The sequence below is a fragment of the Sinocyclocheilus anshuiensis genome, unplaced genomic scaffold (assembly GCF_001515605.1).
Source record: "Sinocyclocheilus anshuiensis isolate Anshui unplaced genomic scaffold, SAMN03320099.WGS_v1.1 scaffold412, whole genome shotgun sequence".
Taxonomy (NCBI): Eukaryota; Metazoa; Chordata; class Actinopteri; order Cypriniformes; family Cyprinidae; genus Sinocyclocheilus; species Sinocyclocheilus anshuiensis.
Window position 1 is genome coordinate 94,367 of NW_015558661.1, and position 17,442 is coordinate 111,808.

At 35.8% G+C, this 17,442-nt stretch overlaps 3 protein-coding genes across 4 annotated transcripts; 1 reads left to right on the forward strand and 2 right to left on the reverse strand.

Moving 5' to 3' along the window:
• Window positions 1–3,277: 3,277 nt before the first annotated feature.
• gpat3 (glycerol-3-phosphate acyltransferase 3) lies at window positions 3,278–11,132 on the reverse strand. 2 transcript variants are annotated; one of them, XM_016477392.1, is made up of 13 exons: window positions 10,950–11,132; window positions 9,412–9,609; window positions 9,021–9,087; window positions 8,113–8,407; window positions 7,589–7,663; window positions 7,329–7,418; window positions 6,745–6,838; window positions 6,542–6,657; window positions 6,403–6,458; window positions 5,784–5,869; window positions 5,565–5,693; window positions 5,095–5,174; window positions 3,278–4,274 (listed from the first exon to the last, which is right to left on the reverse strand). In XM_016477392.1, the coding sequence occupies exons 2-13, from the start codon at window positions 9,553–9,555 to the stop codon at window positions 4,157–4,159; spliced, it is 1,350 nt and encodes a 449-aa protein (XP_016332878.1). In that variant the 5' UTR covers window positions 9,556–9,609; window positions 10,950–11,132; the 3' UTR covers window positions 3,278–4,156. The 2 variants fall into 2 exon arrangements, with proteins under 2 accessions (XP_016332878.1, XP_016332877.1); XM_016477391.1 differs by having other exon boundaries at window positions 10,939–11,132.
• A 346-nt stretch (window positions 11,133–11,478) lies between these two features.
• On the forward strand, window positions 11,479–15,590 carry LOC107681177 (BRCA1-A complex subunit Abraxas-like). The gene is made up of 9 exons (XM_016477383.1): window positions 11,479–11,691; window positions 11,827–11,917; window positions 12,009–12,045; window positions 12,409–12,475; window positions 12,587–12,783; window positions 12,875–12,994; window positions 14,427–14,511; window positions 14,612–14,717; window positions 15,093–15,590. The coding sequence occupies exons 1-9, from the start codon at window positions 11,605–11,607 to the stop codon at window positions 15,467–15,469; spliced, it is 1,167 nt and encodes a 388-aa protein (XP_016332869.1). The 5' UTR covers window positions 11,479–11,604; the 3' UTR covers window positions 15,470–15,590.
• A 71-nt stretch (window positions 15,591–15,661) lies between these two features.
• LOC107681179 (28S ribosomal protein S18c, mitochondrial-like) lies at window positions 15,662–17,014 on the reverse strand. Its single transcript, XM_016477384.1, has 6 exons — window positions 16,805–17,014; window positions 16,492–16,547; window positions 16,292–16,375; window positions 16,166–16,223; window positions 16,021–16,080; window positions 15,662–15,885 (listed from the first exon to the last, which is right to left on the reverse strand). Exons 1-6 carry the CDS (start codon window positions 16,875–16,877, stop codon window positions 15,809–15,811), a joined length of 408 nt encoding a protein of 135 aa, XP_016332870.1. The 5' UTR covers window positions 16,878–17,014; the 3' UTR covers window positions 15,662–15,808.
• Window positions 17,015–17,442: the final 428 nt, after the last annotated feature.

A 17,442-nucleotide genomic window follows, 5' to 3' on the forward strand; every position in this document is an offset into this window, starting at 1 on the left:
TAAAAAGTTTGACATAGAGGTTATTAATATCATAACGGTCAGATTCAAAAAGTTATAGTTGAAGAAAACAGTCAGACACTTTTCAATAACTGTAACCTAATCACGAAACTAATTATGGCCATTTCAGTTGATCATCAACCACCCATAACTTCTTCCAAACATCAATTTCCATTGACATTTTTAATTTTTTATACCGAGTAAATAATATTTTCTACCCCAACCGTAAATTTAACCTTTAAACACCACTTTTGCATTTTTAGATAAGTTATTATTATTGATATTATTATTATTAAGTTATTATTTGGACTGATGGCTGCTCACATTGTAAGTGATTTCAGGTTTTGTATTTAGCCCCCACAGTATTTTTAAATGCATTCAGAAATATAATCACTTGATAATCTGTAGAAGTTATATATATATTAATATATTCATATTAAAATGCTCAACATCAGTCTTCCCTGTTGACCTCAAAGTGGAAATGAAAGAGAATAGCATCAATAACCGGAAAAAAATTAATTAATTTTGTATGCTCTCCGTGATTCAGGATCTGTACCTGCTGAGGCCGTGTCTGCTTTCAAACCGGGTTTATGTTTAAAGCTCAATGTGTATTGTTCAATGTGACATGGTCAATTCATCATTAGTTTTGAGCGGAGAACGGATGAGTACACTTTCAATTTAGTTCACAGCCTTTCTTCATTCATCATGCCTCCTCATCATCCATCATTTCCTCTCTTTGATTTGTACAAAAAACACACTTTCATAAGTTTAATGCAATTAATCATGAGGCAGGATAATTTTCTATTAATGGACCACAACCATTATTTCATTATTCATTTGATGAACTTGCACAGTGTGTTTCACGGAGGTGTGATTATAAGCACTGCTCACCAAGCATGAATGTGTGCCACTCCACATCTTTGTTGCTGTTTCTTAAATGCCTGCGCTGCCGCCTGACTGTAGCTTTTGTCTTCATATAACAAGTCCTGATAAATTGGAAAAGTTGCAGGCATAGATGAGAGCTGACCCGAAAAACAAAAGCAATCACAGTAAAGGGTAAAACGCCTGGAACGGTGAACCGCGACAGCTCTCACATTCAAGGTGAAATTCTGCCTCCCTCTCCATAAAAAGAGAAACATGCATATGCACAGAAAGCAACAATTTATGATCTTGTTACTTGAGCTGAATCATTTCAAACCGTCTGGTTCCTTAAAAGTTATTTTGCAATACTGTCTCAGACTGTAAAACTAAAAACTAAACTCAAATGTTAAAAATAGCCAATTTGACCCCTTCCTTTATGTGCAATTAATTTACATCAGTATCTAAAAATCATGCTATTTAGTCTTTTTGCATGTTTTGGCATGCATCTAACTCATTTAAGCCTGGTTTAATCAGTTTTATTTTATAGTAGCATTTAGGTACTATTATATTTTTTTATTGATATTTTGAATCAGATTTTAATTTTACATTTGCCATTTTATTCTAATTTCAGTTCAAGTTTTAGTAATTTTGTTATGAGAAATGTTGCTTTGGGAAATAAAGTGTTTTATATTTTATTTTATTTCAGTTACCATTTATTTTATTTAAAGTAACTTTTTGTTTTAGTTTTAACTATAATAACCCCCATTTCTATGCCTTAGTTAGGAAACTTGTACACCTGAATTAAAAGATTCATCTTAAGCAATGATGCTGTATCAAAATTCCAGCTGATTATAAGAACATAATTATTTTTCAAACTGAATAGTCTTGAATCTCGCCGCAGATCAATCAGCCCTCAGACTCAAAGAAGTTCAGACTCCATTTTAGCTCAATCAAAAATGGGAAAAAAAATCAATGTGGTCCAATTATAGCCTGTTTCATTAAAGTATGTTAATCAGAATTGCAAACGAGTTGGGCTTATGATTTCTCTTCTTGTATCCTGCCAATATACAGTAGACAGTGTTGATGAAATCAACCGCATAATTAACCCACCGTTTGAAGAAAGTGTTGATTTTAAAGTTAATGAAATCTATTAATTGTTTCCTTATATATATATATCACGTATATATTAGATGCTGCTCTTTGCTGCATTTAAACACTTATGAGACATGTTTTGAAAGCTGGATTCACAGTGTACCATGTTAAAGCATCATGCACATCCTTTGGTTCCAGCTATGGTCCAGGAGAGGACATGTCTAAGGCCACGACAAAAGCCGAGCACACTTTCATTGTATTATTTTTCCTCTCCTCAGACACCCCGCCAGCTCTTTGATTTGGATGTTTTCGGTAATCCATTTTTTTCAGTCAGGTCTTGCTGGAAACAAGCAAAGAAGCATCAATTGTGCAATGCACTGCTCACATAAACAAAATATGACATGTAAACATCAGTAAAAACCACAATTTAAGGTAATTAGATTGTCTGAGGTAATTCAAATGCAAAGAATGAGCAGATGCTTTCCAATCATGTGTAATGCTTTATCCAGGTTGTATTTGAGCATATTCTAAAACACTAAACTCCTCGTGAGGTGCCGAGCTTTTCGAGAGTCTGCAGAACACTTCTTCCAGTATTCCATTTTTCCCTCAGAGACGTATACCTCAAGATCTCATGCATTAGTGTAGGAGGTCCACTCGAGTCACAGAAAAGATGGTGGAACAATGTATTTAAAAAACATTCGGCTCTAACTAATGGCAGGTCCAAGGCAGAAGCGAGGTCATTTACCCTTCTGATTAGGTAAGCCAGTCAGTTCCAGGCAAACTGTGATTTAAAATGATGTCCAGCTTGAACTACATTCTCCAGGAAAATGATCTAATTTAGTGATTCATTCATATTTACTGAGTGTACTGGCATTACATTTGTATAGATCACATCTGGGTAAAAACAGAAATCGGGAAAATCGAATCAAAATACCGAGCCTGTCGCTCGGAGTCTACATTCGAGGCTCTGCCGGGGTCACTTCCATGCTTTTTATGATGTCGCTTTGAAATCTATCCGAATCACATTAAATTGGATATAAAGATGTGCAGACACATACATCACAGTAAATTGTGTGCCGGAGCACTGCTCGTGGAGAATCCCACCTCAACAATCAGGTTATAAAATCGGCTTCAGATCCGATTAATAATTTACAATCCTGTTAGGGGAGAACAAACATTTCTGTTCAAGCAATTTAAGTTGCAGGACTGTTATTAAAGCCCGCCGCTGCCTTTCGCGGGGGCTTGATGATCGTCTCGGGATGAGACAGAGAGAAAGCTAAGCCTGCTCCAGCCCTCTGTGCCAGAGAATAACTATGTTCTATTTCACACTCTATGCTTTCTTTATTAAACTGCCATCGCCGCAAGCACATATTGCTCACCGTCTCCCCTTTGAATTTACCGTGACTTCACCCTCTCCTTTTCCCCGTGCTGGGAAACTTTCTGTCCACTTTCCGCAGCGAAATCTTAGCGCCTAATGACTTTATAATGGCAGACGTTTCAATGGAGCTCTAAGTAAAATGAGCTGGTGCTGCTGCAATCAAGAGCTCAATGGTGCTTTGTGCATCACCCATCACTAATTGACACCATGGAGACAGATTTGCCTTTTCGCGGAGGGCTGAAAAGGCTTAATGTAATTGTGTATTTACATTCTACGCTGCTTTTGCTCACGTTGTGTACTTTGAGAACAGGAGCGGTAGGCTACTATAATAGGACTGCTAAATATCATGTGAAATTAAACGATTGATGCTTGGAGAGATGAATATTTAATTTCATTATTTTATTAGGAAAGGCAATCACTATAGTAAGCTGTCTGATGTGTCTTTCGTTTGGTAACAGTGACCTCTAGTGTCCTCAAAAGGAACAGCCCACTGGACCTGAGAAATACAATATGAACATGCACAGTGGATATTTTGTGAGGGAATCTAGAAACAACAACTAACTCCCAGCAACGATTGAGAACAAAGTGAAAGTCTGAGTGTTTCAGCATGTCTTGTAACTATATATCATCACAATTTTAAGATTTCTGTACATATTTAAAAACAAAGAAGGACAAGTTCAGATCTCAAGAAAACATTTTCAAGTAAAAAAAAAATATGGCTGAATCATAAGGAGCAACACCGATGGATGCTGAATGATTGTGTCCAGTCCCTGAGCTAGAAGTGTTTCACACTTTAAGATCAAGTTCATAAATAGTGTGAGATGAAATTTATGCGGGACCAACAGAGGCTTCATGAAAGTCCGAGCCTACGATCATACTGCTGTACATCTTCTGCTGCTCCTCCTTAAATGACTCTTTCACCTTTTCCCTCTTCAGTCCTCCATCCCTGCCAAACAATGATACTTTATGAATATCAAAAATGTGTGATATACTCATATTAGCCAGGCCAATATTTGGTCATGTCGAGTTTATTTTGGCCATCATGTTTGCCATTCACTAGTAAATATACATTCTATAGGCATTCTACAGACATTTTAAAAAAACAATGCATGTTTACAGTCCACATTTAATCATAATGTTTTCTTCAGAGTTGAAAATGACAATTATAATAATTAGTATAAATTAGTATAAAAAAATTGTAAATAAGTATATATATATATATATATATATATGTGTGTGTGTGACCCTGGACCATAAGTGCCAATTTTTCGAAATTGAGATTTATACATCATCTGAAAGCTGAATAAATAAGCTTTCCATTGATGTATGGTGTGTTAGGATAGGACAACATTTGGCCGAGATACAACTATTTGAAAATCTGGAATCTGAGGTTGCAAAAAAATCTAAATATTGAGAAAATCGCCTTTAAAGTTGTCCAAATAAAGTCCTTAGCTATGCATATTACTAATCAAAAATTAAGTTTTGATATATTTACAGTAGGAAATGTATAAAATATCTTCATGGAACGTGATCTTTACTTAATGTCCTAATGATTTTTGGCATAAAAGAAAAATCAATAATTTTGACCCATACAATGTATTGTTGGCTATTGCTACAAATATACCCCAGCGACTTAAGACTGGTTTTGTGGTCCAGGGTCACATATTTGTAAATGTAAAACAATTTTTAAAAATGTTCCACTTTTTTTCTTTTTTAATACTAATATTTGGTTGAAATATGTTGTGCAGGGTTGTTTGTATTCTTACCAGGACAAATCCACCAGTCCTCCCTGATGTGCTATGGCTGATTTCACTCTGTTAGCAAACTGAACCGCATCCTCTCCATCCTACAAAACACATATTCAGATACACAGATGCAATAAAAAGATAGGAAGCATGGCTCTACCAGTCAAAAGTTTAGACGCGTAAAATCCTCAACAAATCCACTAAAACTAAATAATAATAACAGAAATGGAAGTGGGGAAAAAGTGTTAAACAAATCACACCTATCTTACATTTAAGCTTCTTTAAAGTAGTTAGTAGTAACCCTATGCTTATACTAGAGCTCTGCAAGCTCTGGTGCATTCTGGGATGATTTTAAACAGGTTTGATTATGGTACCCATGTTTAAATAAACAAATAAGTTTATGTTCATGTTTCTGCTTAGGCTCCAGCCTCCCTATGACCTTACAAAGGACAAGCAGTTTGGAGAAAGGATAGATTGATGTTTCTGCTTACCTGTCGAGTCATAGGTGGGAGGTACCACACGTTGCACACGATGGCCCAGCTTGTCATCATCCTGAGGAGGTAGCTCACCATGTTGTACTTGGCACTGTTCCAGAAGGCATCTCCAAACTGAGGGTCATACTGAAAGAGAGAAGTACATGAGGTGTGTCCCTTTTAGAGGGTAACCGTAATACTGCTGTAGGAAAATACTATGTTGTTGGTACTCGATACCTTGATTGCTACTGGGTATATAGTTCCACCGATTTCAAAGCTTCCTTTCTTGAACATCATGACTGATGTATTATTAATACAAGTTCCTACAATAGACACAAAGACAGACCATAGGAAATAGGATAACAAATGACAGAGATTTATTCAAATAAATATGTGTAATATGCATAGAAAATAAATATGTATATTATCGTTTATATGATTTATACTATATGGAAGCTTGTTTCCACCACAGAAATAAAAAAATTAATTCTTCTCATAATTACAAGTTTACAGCTTACAATTCTGACTTCTTTTCCCAGAATCGCAAGTTATAAATCTTGAAAACTTATTAGTTTAAATCTTACATCATTAAATCTTTTTTTTTTTGTCTTGTTTTGTTTTGTTTTGTTTCTGCCATGGAATAAAGAATAAAAAAGGTAATTACAACTCTCAATTCTAATTTATTATTTAGTTTATATCTCACATTTTCTGAGTTTATATTGTGAGATTTTTTTTTAATCTATGGTAGAAACAAGTTTCCATATTTATACTTTTTTTTGTAGTAGATTGATACTGCATAATTACTGCATTACTAGAGACTTGTATAAGGACACAATCACATGAATATATCTTTTACCCTCTGGGAAGATCAGGATTGGCAGCTTAGTTTTATCAGCAATATGGTCTTTTAACCTGCGGAAACAGCAAAATTGAGGTTTTATGTCCTAAGCGAGGACGTTATACTCCACAAGACTGATCAACACACACTTTGTCACCTTTTGGCAACCGCATGGCGATCTTTCATCTCGGATCTCTCAAACCACACATGGGGACAGGACCGCACTATTGACCTCTGGATGACCCCCATGAGGCCTCCATGAACTTGACCTACCTGAGGACAATGAAATTGCATTAAAGACACCCGAGACCCTCTAAAGACACACAATGTCACACCGCTGATATAGTCAGCATGACTCACCATAGCATAACATCCATCATTCGCCAGAATGACAATGTCAATTGGGGAAGTGTGGTTGGCAACACAGATACCTCCTTTTTTCGGCCGATTCTCTCTGTTATGCATCCCATGAGACATATAAGAAACAATGGTCATTTGACTATATTAGGGAGTGTTAAAAAGAAAGAGGTGTGCGTGCATGGGCCGAGAATGACAATGAGACATAATTATTCTCCTTTCCCCATCTCAGTTTTACCAGAATCAAATGTAAGCCTTCATAATTTCTAGCATTTCTTACTAAAAGTCTCTTATGTTGTTGCTGAATTGCTTGTATCCATTTCAGTCATTCTTCAGCTTCTTTTATTCATTTGGCTTGCAAAATACAGTCTGGATTTCTTTTGTGCTTTATTTAAAGAGCAAAAAACTCCACATAACTTTTCTAGGCATGTGTTAAATGAATATAAAAATTTAGGGGAATACATATATATATATATATATATATATATATATATACCCCGTTGCAGAAAAACAGAGAAGCAGAGGGAACCGGAAGACAGTGAGATCAAAGTGGAAAGACTGGGATCAAAAAAGAAGCAGTGACTCACTTATTATGATAGCGGATGGTAGCAGACAGGCCTCTGGCACATATTCTGTAGCATGTAATATGAACCAAATCACTGAGCCAGTTCTTCGCACTGAAAGAGACACAGACCCTTCCCGTTAGGAAATGCTTCTTCAGACTTTAATATGAAATTAAATATCAGCATTCCATCCATATATAACAAACTTCAAAATTCTTATTCAATCAGTCCATAAATGAAATACAAGAGGGTATGATATAATTAATTATGCCATGCAATATTACTTGCAGCTAGGAAGCAATCCAACAAGAGTAGTTCCAATCACCAACCAACTCAATCCGATAACAGCCAACGTGATCCTATGACAAAGAGCAACAACTTGATTAAATATATGGGGGAATCACAAAAAAAGACATCCAGGTCACAATAATGAGAAATGGGAGTGGGAAATGTGCTTTAATGTAATAAAAAAAATACTATTACAATGTAAAATAAAGTTTTCTATTTTAATATATTTCAAAATGTAATTTATTCCTGTAATGACAAAGCTGATTTTCAGCATCATTACTCCAGTCTTCAGTGTCACATGATCCTTTAGAAGTCATTCTAATATGCTGCTTTAGTGTTCAAGAAATGTTTCTTATTATTATGCTGAAAATAGTTTCGCTGCTTAATATTTTGTGGAAACCATGATGCATTATTTTCAGTTTTCTATGTTGATTAGTTTAAAAATGTCACTGTTGATCAATTTAATGCATCCTCGATAAATTAATGTCATCTGATGAATGAAATATCACTCCAGTCTCACCTCAGAGGCAACAAGATACAGTAACGTATAAAAACTCCCAGGCCCCATATGATGGTGAGCCGCACACTGATGTAACGAAAGTTGTTGTTGGTTCGCGTGAGGAGGTTCCAAGAAGCCAGTTCCTCCGACGTGAAGCGCTGAGTCACCTGATCCTCAACAATGTTCTCAATGCCTTTCTTACAGAAATAGAAGGCATCACACATTGTAAAGTCTCCCCCCGCCAGATTTTTAGGATGGGATCGTCGCAGCTCTCCGATCTCCTCCTCCATAGAGCCATCATCTTTCTCAATGATCCCTGAGAGCACATTATGAATTTGAAATGAGACCAGACAGAGAAGGAGAAAACTGCACAATGCTTGTGGAGCACCACTATGTCCCTCCATTTACATTAATTGATTTGTTTTGGGGGGGTTTTTGTCTGGATATAATAATGTAAGCATGATTTCATGTGTGTCCTGAGCTCCGGATCCAAGCAAAAAATACCTTGGAGCCGGGTAAAGTTCATAAATAAGATCAACTGAAATGATGAAATCTGCCACTTGCTGCAATACCAATTACAGTAGACTGACCATGACTGACAGGCATCTGGCCAATAATAAATGCATTTCAAACATTAATTTCTTACTGTATATAAAGAGTTGTGTCAACTAAAACAGAAAGCTTGTGACATTTGTTATCATATAAACTGACTGCCTAGATGCTAGAAAGGAATACATAAATAAAACAACAAAGGCAGCAAACTAAAGCAGACTTTGTAATTATTGTCTAATATGCAGCATCAATAATTCCAAAGAGGAAACTGTGGCTTCACATGACATTATCTTGAGATCGAACACTTGTGTTTTATGCACATGATGTTTTGCACTTACAAATATTTTTGCACTGACAGACATCCTCATTTCACTCACCGTTGGCTGACTGTGATGGCAGTGTTGGCTGTTCCTTCTGTCCTCTTTGGATCCTGAGAGTCGCCCACTGCCACAGATCACAAGTTTATTTTCAGGTAACCTTTAACACAGTGCTTCCTATATTCAGGGATCGCTTAAACTGTCATGTACAAATCAAAGCTCAATACGTCCTGTTCTAAAAACAAAACTCTTGATGATGAAATGTATTTTAGTTTTATGCCTTTTGACCCTCTTTTGCAAGTTTGTCTTGGCATTTTCAACTTCTGTCAGGTCTAGGTAAAGGAAAACATTTTCTAAGTTTGCATCGACAATTAATTTATATGTGATCAGATATGGAAAGCAATTAATAGTCATATATCTTTTAAAATTAGATATGATTTAGCGCCTTTACCTCCAGAGTCTTAACCAGCACCTTGATGTAGATATCTGTGAACCCCAGGGACACACCAAACATGGCAGGTAACACGATAAGCCCCACTACAATGGACAGCCACACCTGGAAGAGCACGAATGCAATTTCCCAAGCACCTTCCATCTCTCTGCTCTCCTTCCTGTCAGTCTGTGGGACAGGGCTCTGGGATCAGGCCATCTGCTCAAGCGGGTGAAGGTAAAAGCCAAAACAGAGGTGGTGTGTGTTTAAAATGTCGTAATCAGTGTGTTAGTACTGCCTCTGGGGACATTTTTTTATGTGGTTGGTGGCCTGTTTCTGTATTACTGTACAGCATCTGACCTGTTTATTTTGCTGAGTTCACCTTAAACAAATAACGCTGTAAACATTTTTAAAACACTAAAATAAAAACCTCAAGTGAATTGTTGGCTTGTATTATGATGTTACTTAACAAAAATATTATGTAAAATCAAACAGCTTATAAGAACCTTTATGAATATCTTTGTCATTTGTGACCCTAGACCACAAAAACAGACATAAGGGTCCATTTTTTGAAATTGAGATTTATACATCATCTGAAAGCTGACTAATTAAGCTTTCCATTGGTGTGTGGGATAGGACAATATTTGGCTGAGATGCAATTATTTGAAAATCTGGAATCTGAGGGTGATCGCCTTTAAAGTTGTCCAAATGAAGTTCTTAGCAATGTTTATTGCTAATCAAAAATTACGTTTTGATACATTTATGGTAGGAAATCTACAAAATATTGTAATGGAACATGATGTTTACTTAATATCTTAATGATTTTTGGCATAAAAGAAAAATCGATTATTTTGACCCATACAATGTATTGTTGGCTATTGCTACAAATATACCCGTGCTACTTATGACTGGTTTTGTGGTCCAGGGTCACATTTTATTTCATATAATTTTTATAGTGAGAGCTAATAGATCTATACGTTTATTATTCTGTTGGTAGCTGCAGTAATGTTATTTTTTATTTGTTATGACATTTGTACATAGTTGCAGTAACTATGGTATGCCTATTTTATTTATTTTTATGGTATTTGTGTCTAATATTTGTAGTAACTATGGCATTTTTTAATGATATTTGTGGCTAATAGATGTATAAACTGTGGGATTTATATTTTAGTTATTTTATATGGCATTTGTGGATAGCTGTAGTAATTATTATGGTATTTTATTATATGATATGATTTTGTGGCTAATAGCTGTAGTAACGTTAGCTTATTTCGGCGAAAACTGTAAGGGTCTCCGTAATGCATTAAATTCCCTAAGTAGAAGACGCTCTTCCTAAAAGCTTATCAGAAATGCATAGTATTTAAATACAATTCTACTAGATGATTTTAGAAAACTATAATGGCACCTATTAATAATTATCGAAAACGTTTACATTTCTTAAGCTGTCCGTCTCCTTTCCGTTATCAGAAACCGCTGTGCCATAACAACAGGATCACATGAGCGGTAAAACAACAGCGAGCTAACAAGGATTACGATTCAATACAGTACCTTCACAATACCTCGATTTCATTCATTTCTTCATTCCAGACGTCTGAAGATGATGTTACTTATACTGTATGTCCCGAATCCCGAAACTATGTCCGAAGTTTTCCTGTGACTGTTACAAAGTTCGGACACATATAACGTTAGTTATAAATTATGCACTAGCGCCACCTTTCGTCACGTTAGGAAATGTGTTATCATAATCGTGTTGTTTACAAACGCATAAAATGTTTTAAAAACATAAAACATATATATTGTTTTTTTTTTTAAATATTAATTACAATGATTTAATATAATTAAAGTATTTCTCCAAATCATCCTTCTTGCTTACTGGGAAGTAGCCTATGACAGTGCGAAATTTTGCAAGCATGAAATCCCAGCGATGCAATGTTTGTCCAAAATTCCCCTCAAAACACAAATATGCTTTAAAACCATAGACTGTATGTTTAAAACCACAAGTAGTTTCACAAAAACTAATGAAAATGCTGGTTTCTAATGTACTTTACTCCGCACCACATGGTGGCAGCATACGTTAGTGTTTAGCTGTAAACTGCCGTCTTTTATGCAGAGAATAACTAAACGAAACCTACGAGCGCAGAAAGTTTATACATGTAGCCTGCTAACTTATAACTATGAGGTTGCGGTAGTTAACACACGGTTTAGTCCAAAAGCATGGAGGAATTCAACACAACTGTTCGTATATCGGGTTTCGCGTTGAGTTCACTGATGTTTCATCATTTGAACAGTGATGCGGATGTGGTAAGTGGCAAACGATCCCAGTGTGACCGTATGATCCTTGGTTGTGAATTAAATAGCAAAGTAAGAAGTCAAAGATGTCTGCTAAGCATTTCCTCAGTCCCATAACTTCTGTTTATATTTGTACTATGTTTAAAGGAAGGTCTTATTCTTGGAGAGAGTGTAGGAGAGGAGAACTGCAGGATCACCGACTCACAAATTGATCACATACAGTTTGAGCACACAATAAGTAAATTGACTCTAATTATTTAATATTTTCATATAATAGCTACAACACGAAACCCAAAAACACTAGCGTCATGACGTTTTCTCTTTTTCAGATATTCAGAAACACGTCCCTTGTCATAAACTCCATAGGTAAGTCAATTGCTCAGTATTGTTTTTCCATAAATCTCTTTTTATAGTAAGCAGTGGTTCTCAACTGGTTTCGCTTTATGGCCTGGATTTTACATTTGGACATCAAGTGGTGACCCAATATGGTACAAAATTGTTTATCATATTAAAAAAACGATAAAATATGTACTGAAAATCAAATATTGTGCCAAAAAAACAAACAAACACATTATACAGTGTTTTACTAGTCACATTTAGCACTTTTTATGTATTATATTTTTCCCAGAGTGGCCCATTTTTGGACCACAACTCACCAACTGAAAACCACTGATAGAGTTTTTAAAAACATTGAAATTTGATTTACCAATGCCTCAATCCTCTTGAAAGCTTCTACAGTAATGTTGGTGATGTCAGTGAGGAGAAAATAAGACAAATTCTGTCTGATTACCAAGAGGTATTTCCTACATTTTAAAACATTTGCTCATTTTCTACCGCTGAATATATCCAAAATGTGATTTGCATTAACAAATTGTGTTTTTCTTATTACACATTTACTTGTGTCAAGGAGAATGTGATTGGTTGGTACAGACAACGAAGAAACACCAGACAGCAAATGACTTTCATGGAACAAGTAGTTCATCAGAATATGAGAAAGATTTTGTCCAATCAGGAACTTGTTTTCATGCTGCTCACACCATCTCAGGCAACAGCATCAGGCTCCACCCATCGACTTGAGTTCTCAGCTTTCATATGGCACAGCAGGTGAGATCTGAGGATTTTACACTCAACTCTGGCACACAAACATTCAGTAGACTTTTTGAAACTTAGGAAACTATTTATTTTCTCCATGCAGCCAGTACATCAACATCCCCATCTTTGTGAGCAACCTGGGAAACCTTGAACAACAGGACTACTGGAGAGTGTCAGGCACATGTCCATCTTTAGGACAGAGTGAAGCTGTTAATCAGCACAGGTACATTCAGAATGTTATTTGCAGTTAAAGGACTAGTTCAATCAAAAATGAATATTTGCTGGAAATGTAAATGTATTTGCTTATCATGTAGATGAACTAGTTTCTTCATTGGAACAGATTTGGAGAAATTTAGCATTACGTCACTTGCTCACCAATGGATCCTCTGCAGTCAATGGGTGCCGCACATTCCACACAACCCCAGTCTGTCAATAAACATCTTGTTTGTTACAAACATGCAGCTTTTCGCTGTACAGTTCCTTCAGTTAGGTGTTTTTAACTGGTTCCACTTCTAGACAAAATATGAGTCTATCCCCCGGTTTCACAGACAAGGCTTAAGCCTAGTCCCCGACTAAAGTGTAAGTCTGAGCTTTTTCAACTGAAATAAACTTGCACTGATTGATCTTGAAATATGTCAGTGCCTTTGTTTTGTCTCAAGATGTTTTTTCTAAGGCATGTTTATAAAAATTACTTTAAAATCCTAATTGAACTATGGCCTAGTCCTGGCTTAAGCTAAGCCCCGTCTGTGAAACTGGGCCTAAAATTCATAATAACGCTTTCTCTAGTAAAAAAAAAAAAGCCCATACCCTGTTGTCTCTCACATCAAAATACACAGACATGTTTGTTTAGAACTGTTTTCACATGTAAATGTTGCTTGATCTGTGCATATTTCTCTCCTGATTCAGACTAGATTTTTTTTTTTTCTCTAGTGAAAGCAATATTATGAATAGATGATTTTAGCCGGAAGCTAAAACATCTTAATGGCGGATTTGTTTCTTACAAATACAGTTTTTTACTTTACAACATATTAACTAACGGACTGGAGTGGTGTGGATTACTTGTGGTTTATTGTGATGTTTTCATCAGCAGTTTAAACTCTCATTCTGACGGCACCCATTCACTGCAAAGGATCTGTTGGTAAGCAAATTATGTAATTCTAAATTTTTCCAAATCTGTTCTGATGAAGAAAAAACTCATACGTCTTGGATGGCCTAAGGGTGAGTATAAATTTTCATTTTTGGGTGAACAATTATCTTTCAAGTCTTTTTGGTTTTGCATTTTTCCAAATCTGTTCTGATGAAGAAAAAACTCATACGTCTTGGATGGCCTAAGGGTGAGTATAAATGTTCATTTTTGGGTGAACAATTATCTTTCAAGTCTTTTTGGTTTTGCTTGCCAAGGCAAACTTTTTTTTGCCTGGTAGATGGTAAAAATGCAAAAACATCCCATAGACTTGCAGTTAAGGAGGGGTCAGAGCCAAATCTAGAGATCGGACTTTCAAAGAGGTCTGGAGGATCATGACATTATTAACAGCTATCCTTGAAACCACATAGTACTGCAGTTTAGGAAACAACTGCATAGTATTTTCCCCACAAAATATGCGAATCTAGCTTTTTCTTTAGAAGTGATAAATAATTTTTTCCTTGTCTCTCAGGACACAATTCTTCTGCTCAGGGGATGATTTAAAAGAGGTCCGAAATATCAGCAGCATGAACGATGCCCTATTAGGAGAAATGCAGGTTAGTAACTACATTTCTTATTAGTTGCACAATTTTATCCGGTGTGAAATGAGTATATGCAAATCATATGGACAATTCATATGCGTCTTCTGTTATACAGAAAGTGTGTAAGGAAGTGGAGAAGAGTGAAAGAGCAGTAGAGAAGCTTCAAGAAGACCTCAAACAGCTCAAGGAGGCAATCAAGGAACACTCAGAGAAAAATGAAAGTAAGATCTATTATGTCAAGTGCTCTTTATATGGGTGCCTCCAAGGTCAATTACACACTACGAACTGAGACTTGTCTGCAGATTTCAAACAAAAGGGCGTCAGTCTTGTAGTGTGTGCTTGCATACAAATTGCTGTAAGGTAGCAGTAGTAACCCTTATTTTGTATTTAGTTGATAAATTATATTCCCGTTCTCATCGTATTAGTATAATATTACATACATTTTTGGTTCATCAGAATATTATAGTTGTTTTTTTATACAATTTTGTACAAACCACAGATCAGGTTTTTTTAATCTTTAACTAAAACTAAAAACAGAACTTGTTGTAACGTCACAGTAGTAACCCTATGGATAACTGAATAACTTTGTATTCCAGCCCAAAAACATGCCTCTCCAGATGAACCCAAAGAGAATGTACTTCTGTGCTCCGCTCTCAGAACGCTCTTCCCCGATGCGCCTTCATTACGGACACAAACCCTCACTGTTCAGGGTCTCCCTGTATTGGAACTGTGCTGTAATACTGACCATAACGTCGATATTCCCACCAAGCTGCCTCTGATTCTGGAGAATCAACACACCAGGAAGAAGGACACAGCCCCCCGACTCAGGAAAAAATGCCTTGTCGCTGGTTATTCTCAAAGACTTAAAAGGAAGAGGAAAACTAATGACACCAGCGAGTCGGCCTCTGACAGCGGGTCAGATACAGAGATTGAGATGAACGGACAGAACAGACGTATCTCTCCTACCTTTTAAAGAATGAAACTGAGCCTGGTTTTATTGGTACAGCAATCTAGCCACGACTGGAAAGCATTACACATTTTGTACCTGGAGGTTGCCTTTATCTTAATATGCGTTCCATGTTGTTTATTGTTTAATATAATTTTTTTTAAACTTTAATTGTAAATGTTTATAAATTCCTTAAATTAAATACTGAATTCACATATGTGGTGTTTTTATTTAAATGAGTTTTATTCATTTTCTGGTTCATCAGGTTATTATAATTATGTTCCATTGTTTATTTTTCACCATTTTACAAACCACAGATTTACAGAAACAAAAGGATGGTCTGCAGTGTCGGTCTTTATACAGAACCTATTCAAAATGTTTGATACCACAAATATCAGGGTCTTTAATAAACTGTGGATCCTTCAGAGTGACTGACATAAAACCTGTGGACATTGCAAAGACCTTTGTTAGTCAAATACTCTGGTTTTACTGTATAACCATGGAAACTTTACTGAAAGCACATAAATATTTAATTCATAAAAAATAAAATCAACAAATTAAAGCCATAAATTCTTTACCCATTGAACGAGCTTTCTTTATTGCCTTCGATACCTCTTTCTGCTTCCGACCACACAAGCCTGTGAGCAAGAGTTATGGTGTCCCAAATTACTAAATCACATTTATATAAATATTAATGTGAACATTTAAACCCAGTCCACTCACCTGTTATGTGTCTTCCGTATATTCTGCCTGTGTGTGGTGAAATAAACTGGGACAACAGCTGGAGAAAAAGGATTGCTTTTTGATTATTTTGCCAATAAAAATATAACTCATATACATTTTACCAACCTGAACGTTTTTGAAGTCTACAGTTACATTGCACAGGATGCAAGTTTTCGGAGGGGACTTGTATGGGTTTTCCATTTTAATAGGCTGAATAAGACAATGTTGTAATATTAGTGCAAATAAGTATTCAAATAGTTTCAGAGAACTTCAACAATTAAAGTGTCAAGCAGAAACGCATGTAAAAAAACAAACAAAAAACGTACCATATCTTTCTTTAGAGATTCTTGCTGAGATGTTGTCAGACTTCTGATGCATTGTGCTGGAAGAGATTAAATAGGCTTACAACATTTCATGACTAACAAGCTATCATTCTTTAAAAAAATACGTTGAACAGATCAGGACATCATCTTATATTTCCCTGTAACATCGAGTTAAATCAAATAATTATTAAATGTCTATTATTGATAAAGAAGCTGTGTGCTTCTCATAAGCGTGCTTACGAAAATGTACTAGTTAGTAGTCCTGAAAAACATTGTGAATTAAAAAAAAATTGAGAAAATAATGTAGCAGAGATACCTGTAGCCCTAGGTGTGACCGGTTGCTTGGGAATAGCCTGTAATAACAGGCGACTAAAAGAAAGGGCAAACATTCCTCGATGTGTTCAGGAGGAGGCCACCATTTCTGCCTGCTTCTTCCGCGGAGTCGTTTAGCGCGGTTATGGTTACGTTTGTTCCAATCTACCGCCACCTACAAGATCGGAGCAAGCGAACTTCACTTCAAAATGGATATCCTTAAAATAAATGGCCTTTACATACAAAAGAAATTATAAAGGTGCAAAGGTAAATAAAATAAAACAAACAATAGAAAGTTAGTATAAAAAGCTTTAACGTTAGTATTTTTTTTTTACTCACAATCAGCGAAATATTGGAAAGAGGAAGTCTGAAAAAAGTTTTTAGTTATTGATATATTTAATGTTTTAGCTATTGGTATATAATAATTGATATAATATTTCCCAGTTGAAGAATCAATGATAAAATGAAATAATAAAACAATGGAAAATTTGTATAAAAAGCTTTCGTGATTTTGTAGATTTTTGTGTATGGCAGTCTATGGATCATTCTGGATTCTTGAAAGACTTGCAATCAGTTTTCTCACTCTTTTTTGGAAGGAGAATGTGTAAATACATTTTGAAAGTGTGAAAAAACTTTGGACAA

Excerpts from the sequence above, each read along its gene's own strand:
- gpat3 (XM_016477392.1), bottom strand. The coding sequence starts at position 9,555 with ATGGAAGGTGCTTGGGAAATTGCATTCGTGCTCTTCCAGGTGTGGCTG. Across the intron at positions 7,664-8,112 it reads TGTATCTTGTTGCCTCTGAG|GATCACGTTGGCTGTTATCG; the intron begins GTGAGACTGGAG and ends TCTTTGTCATAG. Across the intron at positions 6,839-7,328 it reads ACCATCCGCTATCATAATAA|AGAGAATCGGCCGAAAAAAG; the intron begins GTGAGTCACTGC and ends GATGCATAACAG.
- LOC107681179 (XM_016477384.1), bottom strand. The coding sequence starts at position 16,877 with ATGTTTGCCCTTTCTTTTAGTCGCCTGTTATTACAGGCTATTCCCAAG. Across the intron at positions 16,376-16,491 it reads AATCTCTAAAGAAAGATATG|CCTATTAAAATGGAAAACCC; the intron begins GTACGTTTTTTG and ends TGTCTTATTCAG. Across the intron at positions 16,081-16,165 it reads ATACGGAAGACACATAACAG|GCTTGTGTGGTCGGAAGCAG; the intron begins GTGAGTGGACTG and ends TCTTGCTCACAG.
- LOC107681177 (XM_016477383.1), top strand. The coding sequence starts at position 11,605 with ATGGAGGAATTCAACACAACTGTTCGTATATCGGGTTTCGCGTTGAGT. Across the intron at positions 11,918-12,008 it reads ACAGTTTGAGCACACAATAA|ATATTCAGAAACACGTCCCT; the intron begins GTAAATTGACTC and ends TCTCTTTTTCAG. Across the intron at positions 14,512-14,611 it reads CCCTATTAGGAGAAATGCAG|AAAGTGTGTAAGGAAGTGGA; the intron begins GTTAGTAACTAC and ends TCTGTTATACAG.